We start from the raw sequence: 21,633 nt of genomic DNA on the forward strand, positions 1-21,633 counted from the left end.
TTATGTTTTTTCTATATATAATGCTTTCTTTGATTATACATACACGCTCGTGGTGTTATACACTTTTTTTGCAAGCCACGCAGAGCTTTTCGGATGTCCGTCGTACGCATTATACTTTGCGCACACTTTGATTACCCGGAGGTATGAAAGGGTTAAGTAAAGATGAATGAAATCTATAAATACAGTTATAACGCTCTGTCACAATTGTAAAAATATTTCTCATCTTTCATGTATTTATTCTATTCTATTATTATTTATTTATTCTATGTTTTCTTATCGATTTTATTTCACAGGTAATCTGAAAATTCAGAAATATACAAAATTTCGATATAATTTAATATTTGGAAGAATTAGAATTTGCTTATGCAAATTTTACATTTTTCCTAATAGCTTTAAATAAAATATTGAAATTAATATCCGAATAATCCAAATTCCTTTGCATTACTTTATTTTCTTTCTTTATTTTCGACACTTATATTTTAGATATCATTAAATTCTGTCAGCATGTATAATTCTGTATGACATAATTTTTATAACACATTCAAAAATAATATTTGTGTATTATATATTTTAATATATTAATCGGCACTCTTTTCGATAACGTTCTCAACGTTCACTCATTTACTTATTCTTCGTTCATCAAAAACGTGGTCCATTCGCAGATTTTCACAGCTATTACATACCATTACGACTATAATCGATATCCACGGTATAGTAAGTAAGCGTGACGAGGGAGGATGAGGCAATCCAATTTGCGACCACTGGTCTGATCTGTCCCCGTCGTCCAATTAACGGATCTTTCTTCTAATCTCATGGATTCATTCCCCGGTCCGCCGGGGAAATCGCGACCTTTTTGCTCGGAAAAGAGAAACGAAAGAGGAACGACGTGGAAAGAATGACGTGCAATTATCTAGGCATGTCGATTGTACTATATGTACTATCGAAAGTGCTAAATTGCTATGAATTGCAGTATGTCGATAGTCGATATTAATCCGATAACGATAGTGTTGTATATTGGAGTAGACCAAAAAATTCTACACGAAGAAATAAAAGAGGAAAAAAGTGACGTTGTTTTAAGAAATAATAATTTTTTTTAAACATTTTTACGCAGAATACAGAATGTGTATTTATGTCATCCGATATTGTATAGGAGTATTATGTAAAATATTATATAAAATGCAATCTAAAATAGAATCCTCATACATACACTTTACTACTCTACTTCACTATTAACATTAGAGTGAAAAAAAACAAAATTTAGTCTAAATTTCATAAAAATATTAGCGAATCAAGTCGAAAGGCTCGCGTATCATTATTTTTTTATTTCTGAGCACTCTTCATCCGCGGAGAAGAAGGGATGTGCGAAATGCAATAGTCTGTCCGATGGTGTGACCGTGTCGGAGAAACTTCCTTCTCCGGAATAGAGATCAGTGCGACAGGCGTGCGTATATCGTACGCATCTCCGGTAGTTTTCGCGCAAATACGCGAGATATCTGTTTACGCGCGCGAAACAGGCAGAGATAATATTTGCTGGGATTTGCACACGTGCCTGACCGGCCGGACGTTATTTTCGTATCGTAATGCCCCTCTGTGCATCCCTCCTCGCCTCGCGTATCCGTGAGAAATGACACATTTGCACGCGTATGATTTCGCGACACACGCGTCTCTATTGCGTAGTGTGTGTAGACCAGAGTAAATAGGTGTGCCTGTACCCTGCGTCGCCGGGAAGCGCCGGTGTTATCCGAATTAGAGAGACTACGTGCTTGCACTCGCTGCTATTATCCGGCGCTCCGTAAATTCACATTGCGCGTATTTGATTGTTCTCTGTGCATTATGTTTCATATGTCCTCTTTGTCTGAGTATGCGTATCTCTCTTATTTTCCTTTATTTTGATAGTTGGTCCAGTGGAGGCAGCGACGGAAACCGAATGAAATTTATTTCGAGAAAAGATCGCACTATTCACTCCAAATATATTATTTAATTGATTATTTAATTGTATTATTATTAAATTGAGGTCTTCATTTATATTTCAGATTTTCTAAAAAGCACCTATCGATTTCGAATATCAAAGTGAAACTAAGAAAAACGGTCCAAACGGTCTATCTTTTCAGCCATTTTGACGGAATCGTGTTGTAACGCTACACAAAAAACTTTTTATATTTAAAAAAAAAACTAAAAAATGGGATTTTCGATTTTCGTAAGTTATAGAAAAGTATTGTCAGGTGAATGCTGCGACCTACAATAACTATCGCACATTAAGATGCGTAGTCACACGCGAGCTGTTGTGATATAATCGTTGAATGAGTTTTGGTTCAAATAGCGTGCCCGTTGGGGTTGATGAATTGCACCCTCATATTCTCTAATCCTTGTCTTTTTGCCAGCGGGAGTGAAACACCATGAAAAATATCAGAAGGTTTGCTGGCATGGCTATTCTAGTAACGCTATAGGCCACCGATGTAAACGAACTGCAGATTTAAACTTCAGAAGTACAAGACCGCGCCTGCCAGATTGTATTCATCCAGTCACGAACAACAATAATGGACGTATTGTATTTTTTAGCGAATAACAGAAGAAGTATAATAAAAAACATCTGGTGAATCTATTAGACACACACCTGAATCTATTAGAAACACTTGCTTTTGTAAAAATACAGTCAAAAATACTATTAAAAGAATTTTAACGTACATTTTGACAAATCAACCAAAACTTTTGCAAATACTATATAAGAATAATTTTTTTTAATTAATTTTATTATAAATTATAAAAATATACATACACCTATATGTTTATTTCGTATGAATTTCGAATTACTCTTGAGTTTCAGAGCTGATATTTCAGAGTTGAACTTTTTATTTTAACAAATTTTTATTTCTTCATAGTATTCTTCATTCATATTGAATAATACCTATATAATATACATAGTTAAAAAATATTCAGAGGATGTGCTGAAAACATCCTTCATTCTAAAGATGTTTTTATGATATCTTCTGAATATTTTTTGGATGTGCATATTGTATAGATATATACCATGATTAATGCATTCTTTATATGTGTATATGTCGCGTTATTACACAATTCCGATATATATTCAAATAAATTAGCTTGTCGCCGGATAGAATATGATCTGTGTAATCGAGATTTTTTTATTGCATTTGATGAAATTCTTACGCAAATATATCCCATAATATATCCCATAATTCGCAGTTTTAAATTTACCTTACACGCGATAAATATTAGATAAAATATAGATAAATTAGATAAAATATTAGATAAATTTAAATGCAACTTTTTTTTTAAAAAGATACCATTATAAATTCTCTCGCTATTGAAAAAAATACTACAGAAAAATATAAAATCCTCCAGATTTTTACAATATTACTGTTTCAACCTTATAACCTCGTTTCGATTTCTGTATACGTCGATGACATAAGATCAGTGGAACGGCGGCCCAAATTATTAGCATATTGCGTGTCCTAGCATACAGCGTGCAGTTTATGCCGAAAATACGCTACGCCGTTAGCCGTTGTAGCTGTCGTACTGAAAGAACAAACAATCGAATCACCAGATTTCATCTTCCAATCGTGCGACGAAGTATCCATTTTATCACTAGTCGTACGACAATATGGAGTATTCGCATTAGCTTTAAAGGTTGCGACTGGGGAGAAAGCATTTGCCAGATGCATATTATATTGTTCAGATTAATTAATTTTTACACCTTAATTGAAAGAATACATAATGATAATAAATATTAAATAGACACGCAATTCGAAATAATTGAGAAAATAATTATCAAACAGTAATTACTATATATACGTTATTACTAATTAAATTAATTAAACTAATTAAATTATAAAATTATTTTATTCATTAATTTTAAATTCGAAAAAGTTCTTAAAATATGTAGTTGAAAATTAATGAAAATTTAATGGATTATGCTTGAAGTGCATAAGATGAATAGATAACAAAGTTTTATATTCTTTCAATTAACTTTAAGCATTTTATATTTTAGTAGAATTTTAATCTTAGATTTAATTACCAAGATAATTAACGTTGAATATTAAAGAGTTACATATATGAAGAAGATTAGTATCCGATTAAAAATTTTCGCGAAAAGAAAATCAATTCTGTAGATTGTTCGAAAAATATAATCAAAATCAAATATAATTTAAAATTTTTCTTATTAATATATAAAACTATATTTTTGATTTTTCTGATAAGAGCTCTAATTTATTACTTTTAATAATACTTCAATTCATTATTTTCTCACAGACAAGAGACGATGATTCAGGATGTGTACCAGATAACGCGATTCGAGACATATAAGTAGATAATTCTATCGTTCCTGTCGCGCGGCGCATTCCTTAGACAGATAATCCCGTCTGCATTCGAGTTGCACTCGCGTGTACTCGCACGTGGAGTGCGCCGACTCGGAGGTACCTGGAACCGCATTCATCTCAAACGGCTCGCCATGTTTTTCTTGCATTGTGCTGACCATGTATGATCCTAAGAGACGAAGTATACGGACTAAGCGTTGCCAACCATAATTATAGAATAAATACATTAGAATGAATCAAATTAATTAGGAATTTTTTTTAAATGCAACGTCCTTTGGTTGGATAAAAATCCATAATATCTTTATCGCATTTTGTTTATTTTTTAAATATTAAAATATAATTTTTTGTTAATTTAATTTATATATTTTTTAAATTGTTATAAAAATTATTTTAAATTATAAAAGTATAGTATATTTCGTTGAAATTTATAGGAAGAAACTACTGACTATTATTCAATATTGTTTTCAAGAAATGTCATTTTTTCATATATTTTTACACTATCTCTTATATTCGAAATTTATAATAGAAAAATATAACAAGGAATATTTATATAAATAATTTTTTCTTTTTGTCTCTATTATAATTTTGATACTTTAAACGTTGGCAACGGCAATGTCCACGTTTGCACGTGTTGCACTCCATTATGTAGACGGTACAATGTACCCGACTTCTCCTCTTTTTTCTTATTGCAGTGTGCACTCCACTTACTCACAATGTTGTTCGTGAACCGGCAAACACCGTCTCATGAGTCGAGCAACCCAGTGCGCGTGCAATCCGCAATTCTACACGCGCAACTCAAATTTCCACGCGTCTTTCGTGCACGCCGTCTCGCAACAAAGCTGCTCTCATGCAAAACGTGCGAAAGTGCGAAGAAAGAAAATAAAGCACAAACTCGCCTTTAACCCCCTTAAAAATTAATGGTTCGTTGCGCGAATGTTACAGTTGTGGTGGGCTAATTATATTTGCAGTCTAAAAAATTCTCAATATTAAAAAAATTTTTTTCCATTTTTATATATCTACTTTCATATGATTTTATATATATATATATATGATTGACAAAAGGTGAGGTTATAATTAAAGTAATAGAACATATTGTTAATGTGTATTAATTAAAGTAATAGAACATATTATTGTATACCTTTGCTAAACAAAATATTAATATAAATATTCAAAAATTCTTTTCATTGCATTAGCATTTAAAATAAATAAATATTTAATATAGCGCTTTAATAATAGCTTTACTTAAACATTATTACTTAAACTTTACTAAAACATTGTTCAAATTTTCCCATTACATATCGTGTATGTGCGCCTATATCAAAATATATTTGATTAACAAATTATTAAACTTAGTATGACTTGGCAAGATTTATCTAAAGTGATAATCCCGAAGATTAGGCTGCATTGTGAGTGTTGTAGATTGATACAAGCGTGCAACTAAGTGTATTTTTGTTGCATTTTGAAATAGGAGAAAGCGCCATGGCTGATAGATCGCGTAGTTTATTGATCATAAATTCAAGTCTGTGTTTAGACGACAGTATCGCGACGTTGTAACGCGAGAACTGTGCTTCACGTAACACAACAAGAAGGCAATAGTCGGACCAAATCGTTAAATGCCTCAGCGCCACATTTAACTTTTAGCTAAACGTCATAATAACCGAATATCTTTCGATTGACACTTTATATCGAAAGGGTTCAAAAAAGAATCCAAATCAGGATTGTTATAGATTCTAAAATTATTCTATTTCTCTTTCTCGTTCTCAAAGAATATTTTATATTATTTTATATCATCTATTATGAATTCTTTGAGAAAATTTGTAGATTCTTAATAGAAATATAGCAACCTGCAATCAATGTCTTTGACAACAAAAAATATTATATTTTTGAAAGAATTAATTATGCGCATCGCATTTTCTCTCTTAGTTCTCGTAGATTTCACACGATCGATGGAAGTTCTGAGCGACAATTAGCGTAACGACGAGATCTGCTTTCTCTTGCAGCCTGCGGGAGGTTCTAACAACCCTACATTCGAGGGTGAAACTTCGCGCTCCAGGGAAGAGTTTGCCTCACGCTATGGATAGACGCGTGAACGCGTAATGAACATGCGTAAAGCTCTTATTAGACGGTGCAATATTTCCATCTATCTAGTCCATATTATATTATCATAATATAACTGATCATATTATAACTGAGAAAGAGAAGTTTTTTATTATATATATTTATTTTTCCTTGTCTTTTTTTCTGAAATGCATGAAAAATTGAACTTCGAATGCAAAAAGAATAGATTATAGTGTGATACAATCACTTTCCTGGATAATTATTCAGGTATTTACAATAATATTTTATTTCATCAAGTTAATATATGTAATTTATATTTAAGTCACGCATCAATTTATCTAGGTAATTAATTAATTCATATATAAATTACACATTTTTTGAATATAGGATAAAAAATCGAGATCGAAGAAATATTTCTTAATTGTATATGTGGAATGTACGAATCTTTCGATGGAAATCTTGGTGGAAATAGTCGGATTTCATTAGATATAATTAATATAATTAAATTACAGCAGATTGTACTGTATCGCAATAAATTTGTAGGCACACACACACACACACACACACACATATGAAAGCTTCTACATTTTAGAACGGTAAAAGAAAAGAACTAGGATTGGGCGAAAGCCACCCTTCCGTTGTCATAACGAAGGAATAGAGAGGGTAGAAGTGGCCGGGCACTCGCGACCCTTCGATGCCGAATGGGCGAGGCTCTTGTCCTTTCATACGTACAGCCCGCCCTTAAACAGCCCTAAACTAAGTCACTTTAGCTTTGACGTTAAGTGTGACTGATCGTCCAGGCGTGCTTTTAAAATGGCTACGCGACGCCTTGTGCATCTTGATATATTTGAAAAATAATAAATGCATCCGACTCGCAACTGCGACTCTGAAAACGTTTTTTCTTTATATTTTATACCGGATGTACAGAATATATACGCGCAGTCAAATGCAGCTATTACAATATTTTCCTGACTGAGAGAAGATATAAAATAAATAAAAAAATGCAGTGTCTCAAAGAAAAGCTGTGCTTTTCGATTATATTTTCTAAATAATTAATTTGAAATCAATTATTCATGAATTCTAATACCCCTAATCTTAACATTTCCTTTTCCTCGATATATTTTAATACGAAATAATTTTTTTACATATATTTACAATGTAAATATTGAATATTTTGAATATAATTCGCGGTAAATAAAAAAATTTTAAGTGCAAAACTTTAACTTTCCGTATTATTTGAAAATATATAATTCAACTATATAAAGTGTAATATTTTTTTTCTTAAAATCAAACTTACTTTTACCTCTATCTTCATCAAGATATTTTTACATGGAAAAAAAGATTATAATTCATCAACAGTCACTGTTTTCGCGATAACGCGTGTATCGAGATGACGCGTATTCGTACATTGTTGGAAAAATTCAAATGCATATATACATGCAAGCAGCTTTTGCGGCATAATATACTTTGTAAAGGACGAGCATGTGACATCATTCGCGACCGTATGTACGTGCCCAAGTGGTAAACACGCGCGGTACCAATTATCCATTTTTGCACGGAATTATCGCCGACGACCGAGATAAAGCTATCCGAGGCATATACAAATCATTCGCGACAATTGTATGCAAATTAATCGCGGATAAGTTGCGAATTCGTGAATGCTATCACTCGGACCTTGTCGTTATCGTACGCGCATTTAAAACTCGTCTCTCTATTTTTCCATCCGTATCTCAAAAATGATAAACTGAATAACTATTGCAATGCCTTTATTCTTGAAAACTCCCATCACTATTATATTAAGCAATTTCTAGATTTAATTAATCATAATCAGTATACGAGAAACCAAATGCGTCAATTATTTTTATTTTAAAATATCGAGAAATATAATTACATATGTTTTTTTTCATTAAAATAGAAATAATTTGTATCTCTGATTTGACATATAAAATAGAACGGGAATCGATGTTTCGAATGAAATATCGAGCGACGAGCAAAATATTGCACAGCCACGCGTGACATCGCGAGAAAAAATCTTTCGAGAGGACACGCGGTGCGTATGGCCCTTACGAATGCAGGAACGAATGCAGAAAACGTAAAAAAGTTGTCCGTAATGCCCGTGACGTCAACGAATCACCGGGCACAAGTCGGGTCAGCTGGCCGAAAGCCAAGCTGTAAAATAATGGTATGTTAGTCCCGGCTCTAATCGTCAGATCGACGTGTCTTAAATTACGGCCTAATAACGTTCGTAATAACGCGAACACAATTGCATACATTGCGCGCGTTGGCATTTTTTAACCCTCTTTAAATTCTTCGATATTTTACGCGATTGTGCTCTTATTATAATGTGTGTATTGTTATCACCTCCCTATGATATTTATCAAATGTGTAATTGTAAATTTTGTATAGCAACTCAAGGCTCTCGATATAGCGATGTTTCATTAATTAATTCTTCGCAAGTGCAATTATTTTTCAATTTAATAACATGTAAAATTATTTAATTCAGAAAAATAAGATATTTTTTCTGTAGACTGTCTTCATATTTATTTATTATAATAATAATTTAATAGCTCTAGAAATTTTTAACAAGTACGCTACAAATCAAAACATTATCTCTTTCTTAAGTAAGATGAAATTTTAGATAAATTATTACTTTGAAGATATTTTTCTTACAACTGTGTATATTTACTTGAATATTTACTTGAATATTTTGCAAAGCTTTGTTTAGTTTATCGTCTGTTTACGCGCTTAACTGCTGATTACGGTTTCTACTAACTAAAGTAATTTTCCTTTCGCGGAATCGATGCGGATCCACTCGCGGTATTTTTCTCGCTTTGTTCCGCGTGCGCCATCATCATCGGGTTGATGTATCACACGGGGTGAGAGGACGCAAGCGTGGAGGTGATAATAAGCCGTAAAGACTGTGAGACGCATCGGGAATGCGTGAAGTATTTACTCCCCTTATGAACCGAGTGATTCCGCCGGTACCAACAGACCAGGTCCAATCGCGGACCGCCCATAATTCAACGACATTATGGCAAAAGAAGATGTCATTCGAGAGCGCAAGATGCATTTAAGGAGCGTCGTTTGATCATCGGTTAACTGACTCTTGAATCATCATGTACATAACATCACATGCGTTTTATCACTTTTTCCCTCGTCTTTAATATTTTATTCATTTTTTATGCAATTTTTTATGACCTCCTATCATATGGTTGTAATATTTTATACGTCGAATACGTTTCATACGAGAAAGTGAAGATTTATTCGAAAATTTGGAATAAATAATATGGAATTTCTAAAAAAGGATTCTTCTAAAAAAAGAATTTCTAGAAAAAGCGACTCAATATTTAAGTCTTAGCCATTATCTGATTAGAATGAACGCATCGAGCATTCAAATCTCCGGCAAGGCAAGTGCAATTGTCGCGCTATCAGGGGAGTTACGTTTATTTTAAAAGAATCGCGCTGAGTTAAGAAATATGATGAAGGCGCGGGGAGAGAAAGGAAGAAAGGACGCAATATCCATCGCACGTCGGCTCGCGGCAAAGTAACGCGGAATAGAATTTATTGGCGTAGGCGAGGGTGTGCCGGTGAGTTTTTGAAGTCCCCGGACTTCGTTGCCTTCGCCATTCGACTCGCCAGTAAACCACGACTCGTCTCGTGGACGTTGCAGAATGGAGCAGAGAACGAGAAGGTATCCCGCGCATACAGACCCGGTTTAAAGGCCTTAAGGACTCTTGGTGTAAAGAGAAGGACGAGTCGTTTGACATCGAGAAGAAATCGACTGTTCGCCAAGTTCGCTTATGATCATGAAGAAGAAAGCAAATATTAATGAAAATGCAAATATTAATTAAAGAATGATTGTTCTAAGCGCATGCATTCCTTCGGCAAAATATAATTTTGCAAGCAAATAGCTTGATATATGTTTTTCACACATTGAATTAATTCATTGCACAAATTTATCTCTTGCAAAAATATTTTTTAAATGATAATATGTTAAGTATAAATTATTGACATCTATCATTTTAGATGTTTTATATCTTGATGTATTTTTATAGATATTCATATTTTTCAAATGGGTGCTGTAGAAAAGTTTAGTTGCAGCAATCCAATGCAGTAAATTCTGCTGTAGATAATTACATGCCCGTCACATATCCAATATGAAATGCCGCCCTGTCTGCGTGCCGTAGATATAGAACTTCTTTTCTTTCACCTTTACGCATGTATTCGCTCACACTAACGCATCGTCTTTCGCTATGGGCTGTATAGGGCTTATGGGTTGCGCGACGCGGAAATCGCTTAAAAGCATCAAATTGCACGCGTGGGAATCGGACGATGCGCGATGCTGATTAGGAAAGAAAATAAACTATTCTTTATATTTATTTGAATTATACAAAATTAGCAAGAATAACAATCGCACATTTTAATTGATGCGCTAATATTCTAATCAGATTAAGTGACTATAACAGAATGATTACAAAAATTGAAAAGAATGATAACATTAGAAAAAGATCATTAGAAATACATTAGAAAAATATTTCAATCAATTTTGTCATGATAATGATTGTATAAATCTAAAGATATAAACGTTGCATTATATAACGACTTTTAATCATGTTTATATATAAATAAAAGAAAATTGAATATTTCCAACAACATTAGAGTAATATCAGCATTTATTTATTAATTAAGAGTGTTCGAATGCTATTAATCATTTAGTTGCCGGAAAAATTTTCACAAGCAACAAATTCAAGGTTGACCCGTATCTTTCCGAGAAAAGCTTTAGGCTGAACGTGAACAGCGCAACCTTGGACACCGATACAACAACAAGGATGTCTGTTATGCTGACGAAGCATCCTCTATCGTAATCAAACTTGTGATGCTAACTGGAGGTATCGGCGAATCGCAAAATTAAAGTATCGCGGCGTACGAACTCGTGCGCGCGATTATATTTCGGGAAACGATGGCGTTGCTCATGTTTATCACACTTTGAGCACGTGCACGATTATTTTTGCACAATGTTACCATAGCAGATGGCCATCGCGATACTCCCGGATAAGGAAGATTTTCATGGAATTCAAAATAAAATTAAGAAATAAAATAAACAAGAGATAACATAACAAATTAATAAATAAACAACAAATTATTTACAAACTTAAGATTAAACTCTTTGCAGAAGCCAAGAAAAATAATTTAACAAAATATCAGTCCTATATAATTGCATATTAAACCTAATTAATTGTATCTAAAACCATTTTGTAGAAAAAAAGAGTATTCTTTGCTACATATATTATATATGACGTATTAAATTTTTGACATAAAAGTTATATTATTTAAATCCTATTATATTTAAATGATTTAAATTTTTGTGTCGGATTAATTTCTCACATTTACATGTGCAGTTATTTTCCCAAATTTCAATGAGACATTACGATTATGACAATCTTTTTCTGGCGCGAAACGGAACGATAACAAAAGCGTGCAAAGGGACCTGGCGAAATTTGCAAGTCTCGCGTGGCAAAGTGCCATAAGCACCGGCCAGGGGTTGACTACCGTGGCGACCCGCGATATTCTTTTTATTATTCCACCGAGAGCTCCCTCGGCCGTCGGTCGGTTCTTTTATTTCGCGATTTCTCTCTCATTTCGCTGGACCGACCTGCCGACACAACCCGCCGGCCGAACTTGGACCCGGTCGCTCTGCTAATTTAGCGGGATTATTGGAAGTCGCCGATCGTGTCCGGCAAGAATATCGTCGATAGTTACGACTATTAATACTTCCGATTTCATAGCCATTATGCGCGTAATTTCTCCTTTTCGCATTTTTACAGAAAATATTAAGTTCCCTATCTTTTGATTAAATTGCATTTGTCTAAATTACATTTTAGTCTCACATACTGCAGAATATAAAAAACATTGTAACAAACTCATATATTATATTATTTAAAATAAAAAATTAATAAATAAATGTTTTCCATATTAAATAAATGTATATAAAGTTACAAATGTCACTCACGGTTCATGACGTTGAGGATTGTGTCTTTGACGTTGGAAATTTTACTTATTGTTATGTTCAAAATGTCGGTTAGATACGGCATAACGCATGGTCACTTGTAGGCGCGAAATATCTTCCGAAACCGATTCCGAGAATCATAATCATCCCTGTCGACCGCGAAAGGACCGGGTCGGGGGACAAGAACGATGCAACTTAGGTTGTCTTAAGCAAAACTAAACTTCGGTTCTTGCGTCCTCGACATCCCGGCATCGCGTATCCCCCCACCATCGGCTTCTTTTTAGTCATGTGGGATTTACGCGTACGGGGAGTAGCACGAGTTTCTCACACCCAGGGCGGTACCCGTTTAAATGACGAGCACCGGTGTCAACGTCGCGCGTATGTTACGCGTGTCACATGCAAACGCGCGCGAAAGGAACTCTAATCGAGCGGTTAATCGTCGGAGAATATTGATATACAAAGGATGTTATCCTATGAGGAAAATATATCGTGCATATTATGTCGATTGTAACCTAAACAACATTCAAATTGTCTAATTGAAATCTTATCGGTTTCCAAACATCTTAATTTTAAGAAGACAATATTTAAATTATCGAGATTTTTAAAAATGAATTTTTTATATTGAAAAATATTAATATCTAAAAAGCCAAATTATTCTTATAATACCCAATTTAAAATACATGAGAGTAAATTTGATGTACGATCTTGAAATCAAACTGTGAAATAACAGTTTTTAAATTCAAGCTGATTTCTAAATTTGATAGGAAAATTTTGCGCATCGCCATCTGCTGAAGTGAGCTAAGCGAGCTAAGGTGACACAACAATCTTCGTCGTGCTTGAGATATCAACGTCTTAGTCATTACGCGATATGCTGATTCGTAGTCTTTGCGAGATTATCAAATCACAAATACACTTCGCTCATCCGAGCACGGTGTAGAGTCCTTTAAATTGTTATTATATCCGTGTCCTCCTTCAATTCGTGTTTCGCTAGTGATATTCTCGATATGTATGTCATATATACTGGAGATCAAAGTATCTCGGATAGTCAGCAACAATTAAAAAGGCCAATCGTTCGAAAGAGACATGAGATAAAATGAATCATTTTTCATAATATACAATATGATGTTACATTAAAGATGCTCGGCTATTAATTTCATAAGACAGCATGATAAATCAAGAATATATAAAGCGTTCGCTTCAAATATTACTCATTTTTTATATATAAATAATATTATTTGTCTATTATATACACTGACAGCATATTGAAGCATTTATTATTTTAAAAATTTTTTAAGAAAAGGAAGAAAATTTACTGGTGCTTTTCACTTATTTACAAGATCTCACAATTGACAGTTAATGTTGCTTAGCATTGACTCTATTGCAATATTTTTTTTATTTTTATCTAAAATATGATACAAAATTTATCTAGATTTATTGTTTTTTATGAAATTATCTTGGATATCATCCTGCGACAATATTTTAAGGAGATATATATTCATAATTCGTCGGCGATTTGCCAGTTAGTCCCGAATCTCGAGATCGTAGATCACCCATTAATATCGATCGGATAGCTATGTCCGGTAGGTATGTAGGAAGTATCGAGTTTCGTGTTTCTACACATGTCCAAACGCTTAAGCCGTCTTCACCTATCCAGTCATCCGGGGCGAGAGCGTGTCCCAGCTGCGGCTTGCGGCCTCTCTGATCTCAACCACCGCCGGACAGTTAGGGAAATCTGGCCAATGCGTCTGGACCAAAATCACGATTGAAATTCGTGTTCTCGCATCGATCTATATATTCGAAATCGAACACTATAACGAATGAGTCAAAGTGCCATTGCAATAACGTGAATCGATTATAATACTAATACTAATAAGAATTGGGATGTCTTAAAAATTATATCAGATATTAAGAGAAAGATTCATATATTGCAATTCGTAATTATAACCATCGACTTTCCGATTCGATTATCGTAATACATTATCGAAATCCGACAGTAAAAAAATGTTACTTGGGATACACAGTATGATATGTTATACTATAAAATCAATTGTAAGCTGTGAAGATAATGTTATTAATTAATATCGTTATTAATTAATATCATTAATATTACCAGTATGATTATAATTAATTTCTAAAAATTAACTATAATCATATTATAGATCAATTACGGAAATAATATTATTAATTTAATCATATCTTCTTGTATATTATAACGTTGCGAATTATTTGAAATGTTTAGGCGACACTTTCTCATTTATATCGCGAATTTTTAATTTTAGAAAATTCTAACCGTTAAAAATTAATTGTTATTAGCAAGGATCGTTCTCCGTTCAACAGTCCGCGTAGAAATCACTATCGATACATCATGCATCAAATCGTTTGACGCTAAATTAGTCGAGACAATAAACAAGGGAGAACATAAACATAAGCCGCAACGAAAATTTTTACGTGTCGATGCGAGATTTTCTTCCTTTCTCTATTTTTTTTCTCGTTTGCGAGAAACTCAATGCGCTATACATTGTGATTCCGCCAGACACGTTTACGTCCGCGCAGCTTTCGAGAGAGCTGCGAGACAAAGCCTCTCTCTGTTTCTGGCATTACTCCGTTTTATGTAATGCCCGTAGATTTTACGAGGTAGTAAAAGAAGACGCGTAAACTATTCCTAGGACGAGGGGCAGAAAGAGAAGGCTGGTGTCTCCAATTTTTTGTTCCACCTAAGATTTCGTTTCACTGATAAAAATTTTAACTCAAACGCGCCAATGAGCGCGAATAAATTTTATTTTGAGAAGTTTCCAAAATTTTATTCTCTACAGAGATGCTATTTAAGAATTCAATCTGTCAAGGATTCATTATATATTTCTTTATGTTAAAGTTTTATATTGGAATAAAATCAGAAACAAAAAGATTGTGAGAGAAACATTATTCATATCATATTTTTAGAAAAACAACTTACAATAAAAAGTATTTTACACTTTCTCTGTTTCACATTTTCTTCAAAACTCGTTAATATTGATTAGTAAAATATAATCTTCATCATCGCGTATCGTAACATTTATATTTATTTTATTATGCATACATTAATCTTTCTAAATGTGTCAATAACTTATAACTCTTCCGGTTGGTCATGCTTATAATCGTCCCTAACAAAGTAGTATAACGCGTGATATAGAAACACTAGTCGACTTTAATAACTCTTTCGTCATCGGAATATTTTTAATACTAAAATAAACAGCAATAAACAGTGCCCCCAAAATTTTTCTACCATAATATATTTTTATTATAATTTTATTTTATTAAAGAATTTATGTATGATAATAACGCGAATAAATTAAAAAAAATGAAGTCTATATTACGCATATATAAACTTATCGACATTAGTTATTAGAGATTTTTATATAGAAATTTGAATATTTAGATGTATGAGTTAAATTCAAAGGGTTAAAAATTTTTATCGCTCCCGCAGAGAAGTAATGATCGGCGCGTGTTTCTGTAGAAAAGCGCGCTGCTGTTTGCGAGCGTTTTGCATATACGCACATATACGCGTCAGGCGTCATCCTGAATTACCTAAGAGCTGTTTACGCACGTGCCAGGATGTTGTAAGGCGTACACCCGCGCGCAGTTCATTCAATTATTGCCACCACCATTACAATCGCGCTATTATTAGCCATCGCGACCGAACCACGCTCATGAATTACTATTATTATTGCCGTTATACATATGCACGTCACGGTGAATGCCCGCCTCCGACGATTCGCGGATTGCTCGATCAATCAATGCAACAATCTGAGCCATATATATGCAGTATGGACCTCTACGTGATTCTACTAAAAACTGCAAAAAAATTATTTTTATCACTCACATCGTATTTTTATGAAAAATTTCTGTTAATTGTCAAGTCTCAGAAAGAGAGAAGAGCAACAGTTTCCGTCCGCGATTAAAAGAATTCTCTCGCATTTTGAGAATACCTTGTGAATATTTTTTTTAGAGTTCTATAACCATCGCACAAAAAACTTAGGTTTATTTTTACGATGTAAAAAAATGCGTTATCCCTTCTCTGTCGAGAAATATTTACTCTCACGTTCTAATCGAAAGGATTTAAATATGACAGGAGTTTGGCTTCACGTCAAGCACGACGTAATTCGACATTTAAAAAAAAGAGTTTGAAAATAAAGTCTCGGGGGAGTAGATTCTCGTCCAAAGAGCGCAATCCGGCGATTCACGCCGTCGTGACAGCTGTAGACGTAGACGCCCTTAAGTCTTCGCGCGAGAAGTCTTCCGCTGGGTGAGTCGCGGAAGGGTACAGCGGCCCAGGATCACGGGCAAGGATCACGTTCGGCGGACCTAGGTCTCCTTGCTACAAATCGCTTCAGGAAGCGACACGCCCCTTCGCGGCTGCCGCGATGCGTTACACGCGCGTTTCTATTTACCTAACGTCGTATTTCCTTCTATTTTTCTTTTCTTTCGTCCTCGTCGGCGAAATGAGAATCCGGCGCTCGCGCGTTAGTACGGTGACACGAAAATAGTCCGTTTCACACGATCCGTTTCACAAGCGCAGCGCGTGCTCACGAGCGGATAAATCATGCTTTTCAACCCCTTTTCGCTACGACGGCGCTTTTAGACGCGATGTGGCGGCTGAGTAGGTGCATTCTCGATGCATGGATATTTTAATGGCACGCTCGGAAGATTTACGATTATATTCTCTACGAGAGAATATAGTCCTCTTGGAGAAGGACGACTTCTCTTAGAAAAATATTTAGATTGAGATTTAATGACCGGGGAATGTTTTAAGAGCAATTAACGAATTTGGGAGTTAATTTTTTCATGGAAGAATTTTATCCAAGCCCAATTATTTAGTTGTTTTACGTCTTAAAAGAAAAGCCATCCAAGAAAAAAAATCGACTAACACAATATTTTTTGTGTTTGATATTTTAAAGCATATTTTTATTTTCCTTCATAAGCTCATCTTCAAGAAGTGTATTAAGTCAATTAATTTTTTACATTCGCGATTGAGTGAAATGTTACGTGAGGTAGAAATGCTTTAAGGTATAAATTTTTAAGATTTAAATTTATTCAGCTTTTGGAATGAGATGGCATCCCTAAAAGGAAAATCAATCTCAAGAAAGTATTGGCAAAAGAATGAAGGGATACACTGTGTCGCGTCTGAAAAATCATGCGGGTGCCGTAACACAATATCAAGATAAATTCGATGCGAACAATTTACCTGCATCCGCACACTCGAATTACACTTGTGAGAAAATAATATAATATAATCTATATTTCCTTATTCAATTCTTATATTAGAGACTGATATTAAAAGATGTCTTTGCATTGCAATACTTAACAACTATCAATTTAAATATTAATTAATATCAAAATTTGCTAGAAACATATTAAATGTAATTACATTGTTATTCAAATTCTATGAATTGACAATTTTATGATAATGTATTTTCTTTCATCAATTCTGTATCAAGCTTACAAAATTTATTTCTTATTTACTTATCATTAACAATTCATATGCTAATAATGAGTAAATATGATGTCTATAATTTTATTAGTATTTAATGTAAATTATCAAATTAATCCGACACATGTATAAATAATTTTGATACACATATAAATATAAGATAATTTCAAATGATCGATTGCCTAAAATACTTTTATCTTTTTCTCACGTCATTTATGTGCAGATGCATGTCGTAATGTGCGAAATATGGAGATTTCAATGATTACGAAAGATCACTCGTGCGAAACATTAAAGATATCGAAGGAAGATATTGAAAATATCGATGCGAATGCGGGTTGACATCAGTTTCGACTTTGATTGTTGTAGATATGCGACGGTAAGGAACAGGCAAGAATATGCATTATATTCAATGCATATTTATCACTCAAAATATGTAAGTGTGTAAGAAAGAAAGGAGACAAAGTTATCATTTTATGCATATCAAAAACGTAGAAAATTTTCTGCCTTATGTAGAGATAACTATAAATTAACAATTTGCTAGGAAAAAATAACAATTAATTTTAATCATAAATTAATAAGCATTAATAAATTGATATTTTAATATTAACTAAAAAATAATATTGCATTTTTCATATCGAACGTACATGTATCTCTTTTTAAATAATCCCGATATTTTTTTCATTTGCGATATTAAACATCTACGCGTAATTCTTCGAATACACAATCGATTGTTTTACGAACCTTTAATGAGAGCGGGCCTTTCATCGGAATCCGCCGGGGTCGAAGGGGAGAAGAGAGGCAGGAACCAATTAGTCTCCCTCGGCAGGAAAGTGTTTTCGGTTCGGTCAACTTCCCTGGAGACGCGCACTCTTATCAAGCCGACGGTACTTGACACATTTTCAGAGATGCCTCAAATTTCTTCACCATTTCCGACTCGGTCGTCATCTTCCTCAATCGTATCCTCTTGCGTGCGGAAAGAGTCAATTGCAAGATTTCATTTTATCATTTTTATTCACTCGAAATTTTATTCCGAAGAATTTTTTTAATCACCTCAACTATATTTGTAATCGTGTTGACGTAAATCTAATTATTTATTGTACATTTAAATGCGCTATATTATAGTAATAGTAATTTAATTCTGATTTTATCTTTGAAAAATTTTGATAAGATAGATAAATTTATGAAATAGTTACTTGTATATAATATTGCCTAATGAAAATAATTTTATTAATTAACAACAAAATACATATTTTTATTTTAAAGTAGTATTTTGAATATTTCACGATTTACTTTTGCTATATTTTAATTTTATTGTACATTTTCACTGCTATTTATTCATTATACATATAAACGGCTGTTATAAGTAATATTATTTCATTATCATTATTATTATTTATGTTTTATTTTATAACTTCAGAAATAAAATTGCATTCTTTTTTTTTATGTTTCTAGACATTATACTATTTAATAATTTTGTGTTCTGCTTTCATTAAGCTATTAGAATTATACTGTGTGAAATATCCGTTTTATATCCGCGAATTTATCGCATTTTTTGCACATTTATTCTTTTCAATGTCTATTGATAAATGATTTCTTTCGTATTACAATTTTTTATTGCAACAGAAAATATTATTTCACTGATATATTATATTTTTTATCAGCTAAACTGATCACACTGTCACTCTTAGAATTCTCCGTCGGAATGGAAATATTCAACTAGTTTTCATGCAATTCATTTCGTTTTAATGAATTATGCACAACATTCCTTTAATAATCATTTACACGAGATTGTAATTTGCTAAGCAAATAACACAAATCGTTTTCTAAATGGCATTTAAGCGCATATGAATTATATATTTTTATTCCCATTTAATTAAAATGTTTATTATTTTTGAAAACACATAATCAATTCTTTGAAATTTCTTCCTAAAAAGAGATTTATTTCGCGACAATTTTTATCGCATGATTCACAATTATTAATGGGAATAATATATGTTATATAAAAACGCACATCAGTTAATTCGGATTCGAAGTAAAGTTAAAAGATCAACACGTAGTTTTTACAATCTTTTTCTTCTAATCCTTAGTCAATGTATTAATATTCACCGTATAATGATCCGTGACGGTTCGATAACTGAAAGCAATTCAATCCTCTCAGTCATAACGAGATGACATCTTGAATTGCAATTTGAATACAATATTTCGTTTTTTTGGAACGTTATTGAATTTCTGCAACGTTCTGCCTCTTCTTTCTTCAACAAAATCAATATTTGCCGTACACTTTACGATCGAACAATCGCACTCTCTTCGTTCAATCGTACCGAAATATCATTATCTCGAATAATCGCGATTCACCGACTAATCACTTCTTAAACGTACGTGATAATCGTTTGACGTTCGCATCACGGCACTTTCTTCTTCGACGATAATGACACTTGTTCTCCGGAGACGATTGCTGGATGCGTACCCGATGTTTCAGCTTCGTGAGGCTGTTAAAGTCTGGTGGTGCGGTTTCATCTCGGCCAGTAGCGAAGGATACGTGCACCTTACGTGGTCAATTCATCTGACGTTTACAGCACGTGTGTACCATTAAACAGTGCCGTGCGTATTTAGTACAACTGGATGCACTGTGCACGCTGAACTCCCCGCCGAACGTGGACCAACAGCCGTCAAGCAGCCGATCTGTCGCCCCCGCCTTCCGCTGTCCTTTTCTCATACCTTTGCGCATCTCCTGTCCTTCTCTCCATCCCTCTCCCTCTCCCTCGCGTACCACCAGTTCTGCTTTAACATAATACGTTCATAAAGAGAACATCGTGCGAATCTATCTAGTAGTGCTAACTATATCTTCTCATTGATAGAGTTACGTGCTTGTATCTTGTATAAATCCTGATCGCATTTTCCGCATGAATCTTCTGTAATTTGCTATTTGCTTCTTAGAGCTCTATCTATATTTTACGTAGCGTGGAATCAATTTCTCTCGCTCTCTCCGACACCCCCCAGAATCCTCATCTTTCTCTATCCGTCTATGACATGCTCATGGGGGATGATAACGCAGCCGCACACGATTGCAACTTCCGCTTGTGTATCAGGGTAGAGAGTAACTATGTAACCAAGATAACGCCTCTCGCATCTCATTGGTGCAAATTCTCCAACTTCTCGGTCACGCCCACGTGACATTTATGTAGGTATCCCCTCTGCTTCCGCGGGTGTATGTATATACTCTTCGGGTTTCTCTCTTCCTCTTGGTCTCTCTCGCAATGGACCTCTTTTGCCGCCGCGAGAGAGCATCTTCTCCATTTTGCGCTCGTTTTTTAACGCGCTTCTGCGCACACGATACAGGGGAGGGTATTGCTTTACGCAATACACGGGGATGCTTTACGCGAGATTGTCCGCACATTTTCTGTGCCGAGAGACGATGAACACGAGAACGGCACATTCTGTCATTGCAAATTTTTGCCACCCCCAGTAATATTTAAATTTCGGCGAAAAATGTAACAAATGTCGAAAATCGATTGTCTTCTCGACTACGCATATGAATACAATTTATTAAACCATCGTATGACCGATTAATTCGATTATGCTCACGTTCATTTACATTTTAATAGAAGATTAATGTATTATTCTGAAAATATTTATTTAGTATGTATACTTATTATTCTGAAAAAATATTGATAAGAGTTTTTGAAATTTAATAAGAATACTCAAACAAAGCAAAGAACGATCTGAAAAATATAATCGAAGAGAACTGCGACATTTCAAAAAGCATG

The 21,633-nt window shown here is 34.0% G+C and overlaps 1 protein-coding gene across 2 annotated transcripts in view; it reads right to left on the minus strand.

Annotated features, from left to right (window-relative positions):
- The window catches only part of LOC105255331 (single-minded homolog 2), a 35,160-nt gene extending 16,389 nt beyond the window's left edge, over positions 1–18,771 (minus strand). Inside the window, exon 1 of one of the 2 annotated variants that reach the window (XM_025409639.1) lies at positions 18,608–18,771. Coding sequence is in view for 1 of the 2 variants with exons in the window: in XM_020028812.2 (XP_019884371.1) it covers positions 12,403–12,484 (82 nt within the window). In the remaining variant the exon portion in view is untranslated. Of the gene's footprint in view, positions 1–12,402; positions 12,628–18,607 lie in introns of those variants that run through there. The other variant, XM_020028812.2, reaches the window with a different exon arrangement.
- Between the last annotated feature and the right edge of the window lie 2,862 nt (positions 18,772–21,633).

This window comes from Camponotus floridanus, unplaced genomic scaffold (genome assembly GCF_003227725.1).
Source record: "Camponotus floridanus strain SB8 unplaced genomic scaffold, Cflo_v7.5 scaffold10, whole genome shotgun sequence".
NCBI classification, from domain to species: Eukaryota; Metazoa; Arthropoda; class Insecta; order Hymenoptera; family Formicidae; genus Camponotus; species Camponotus floridanus.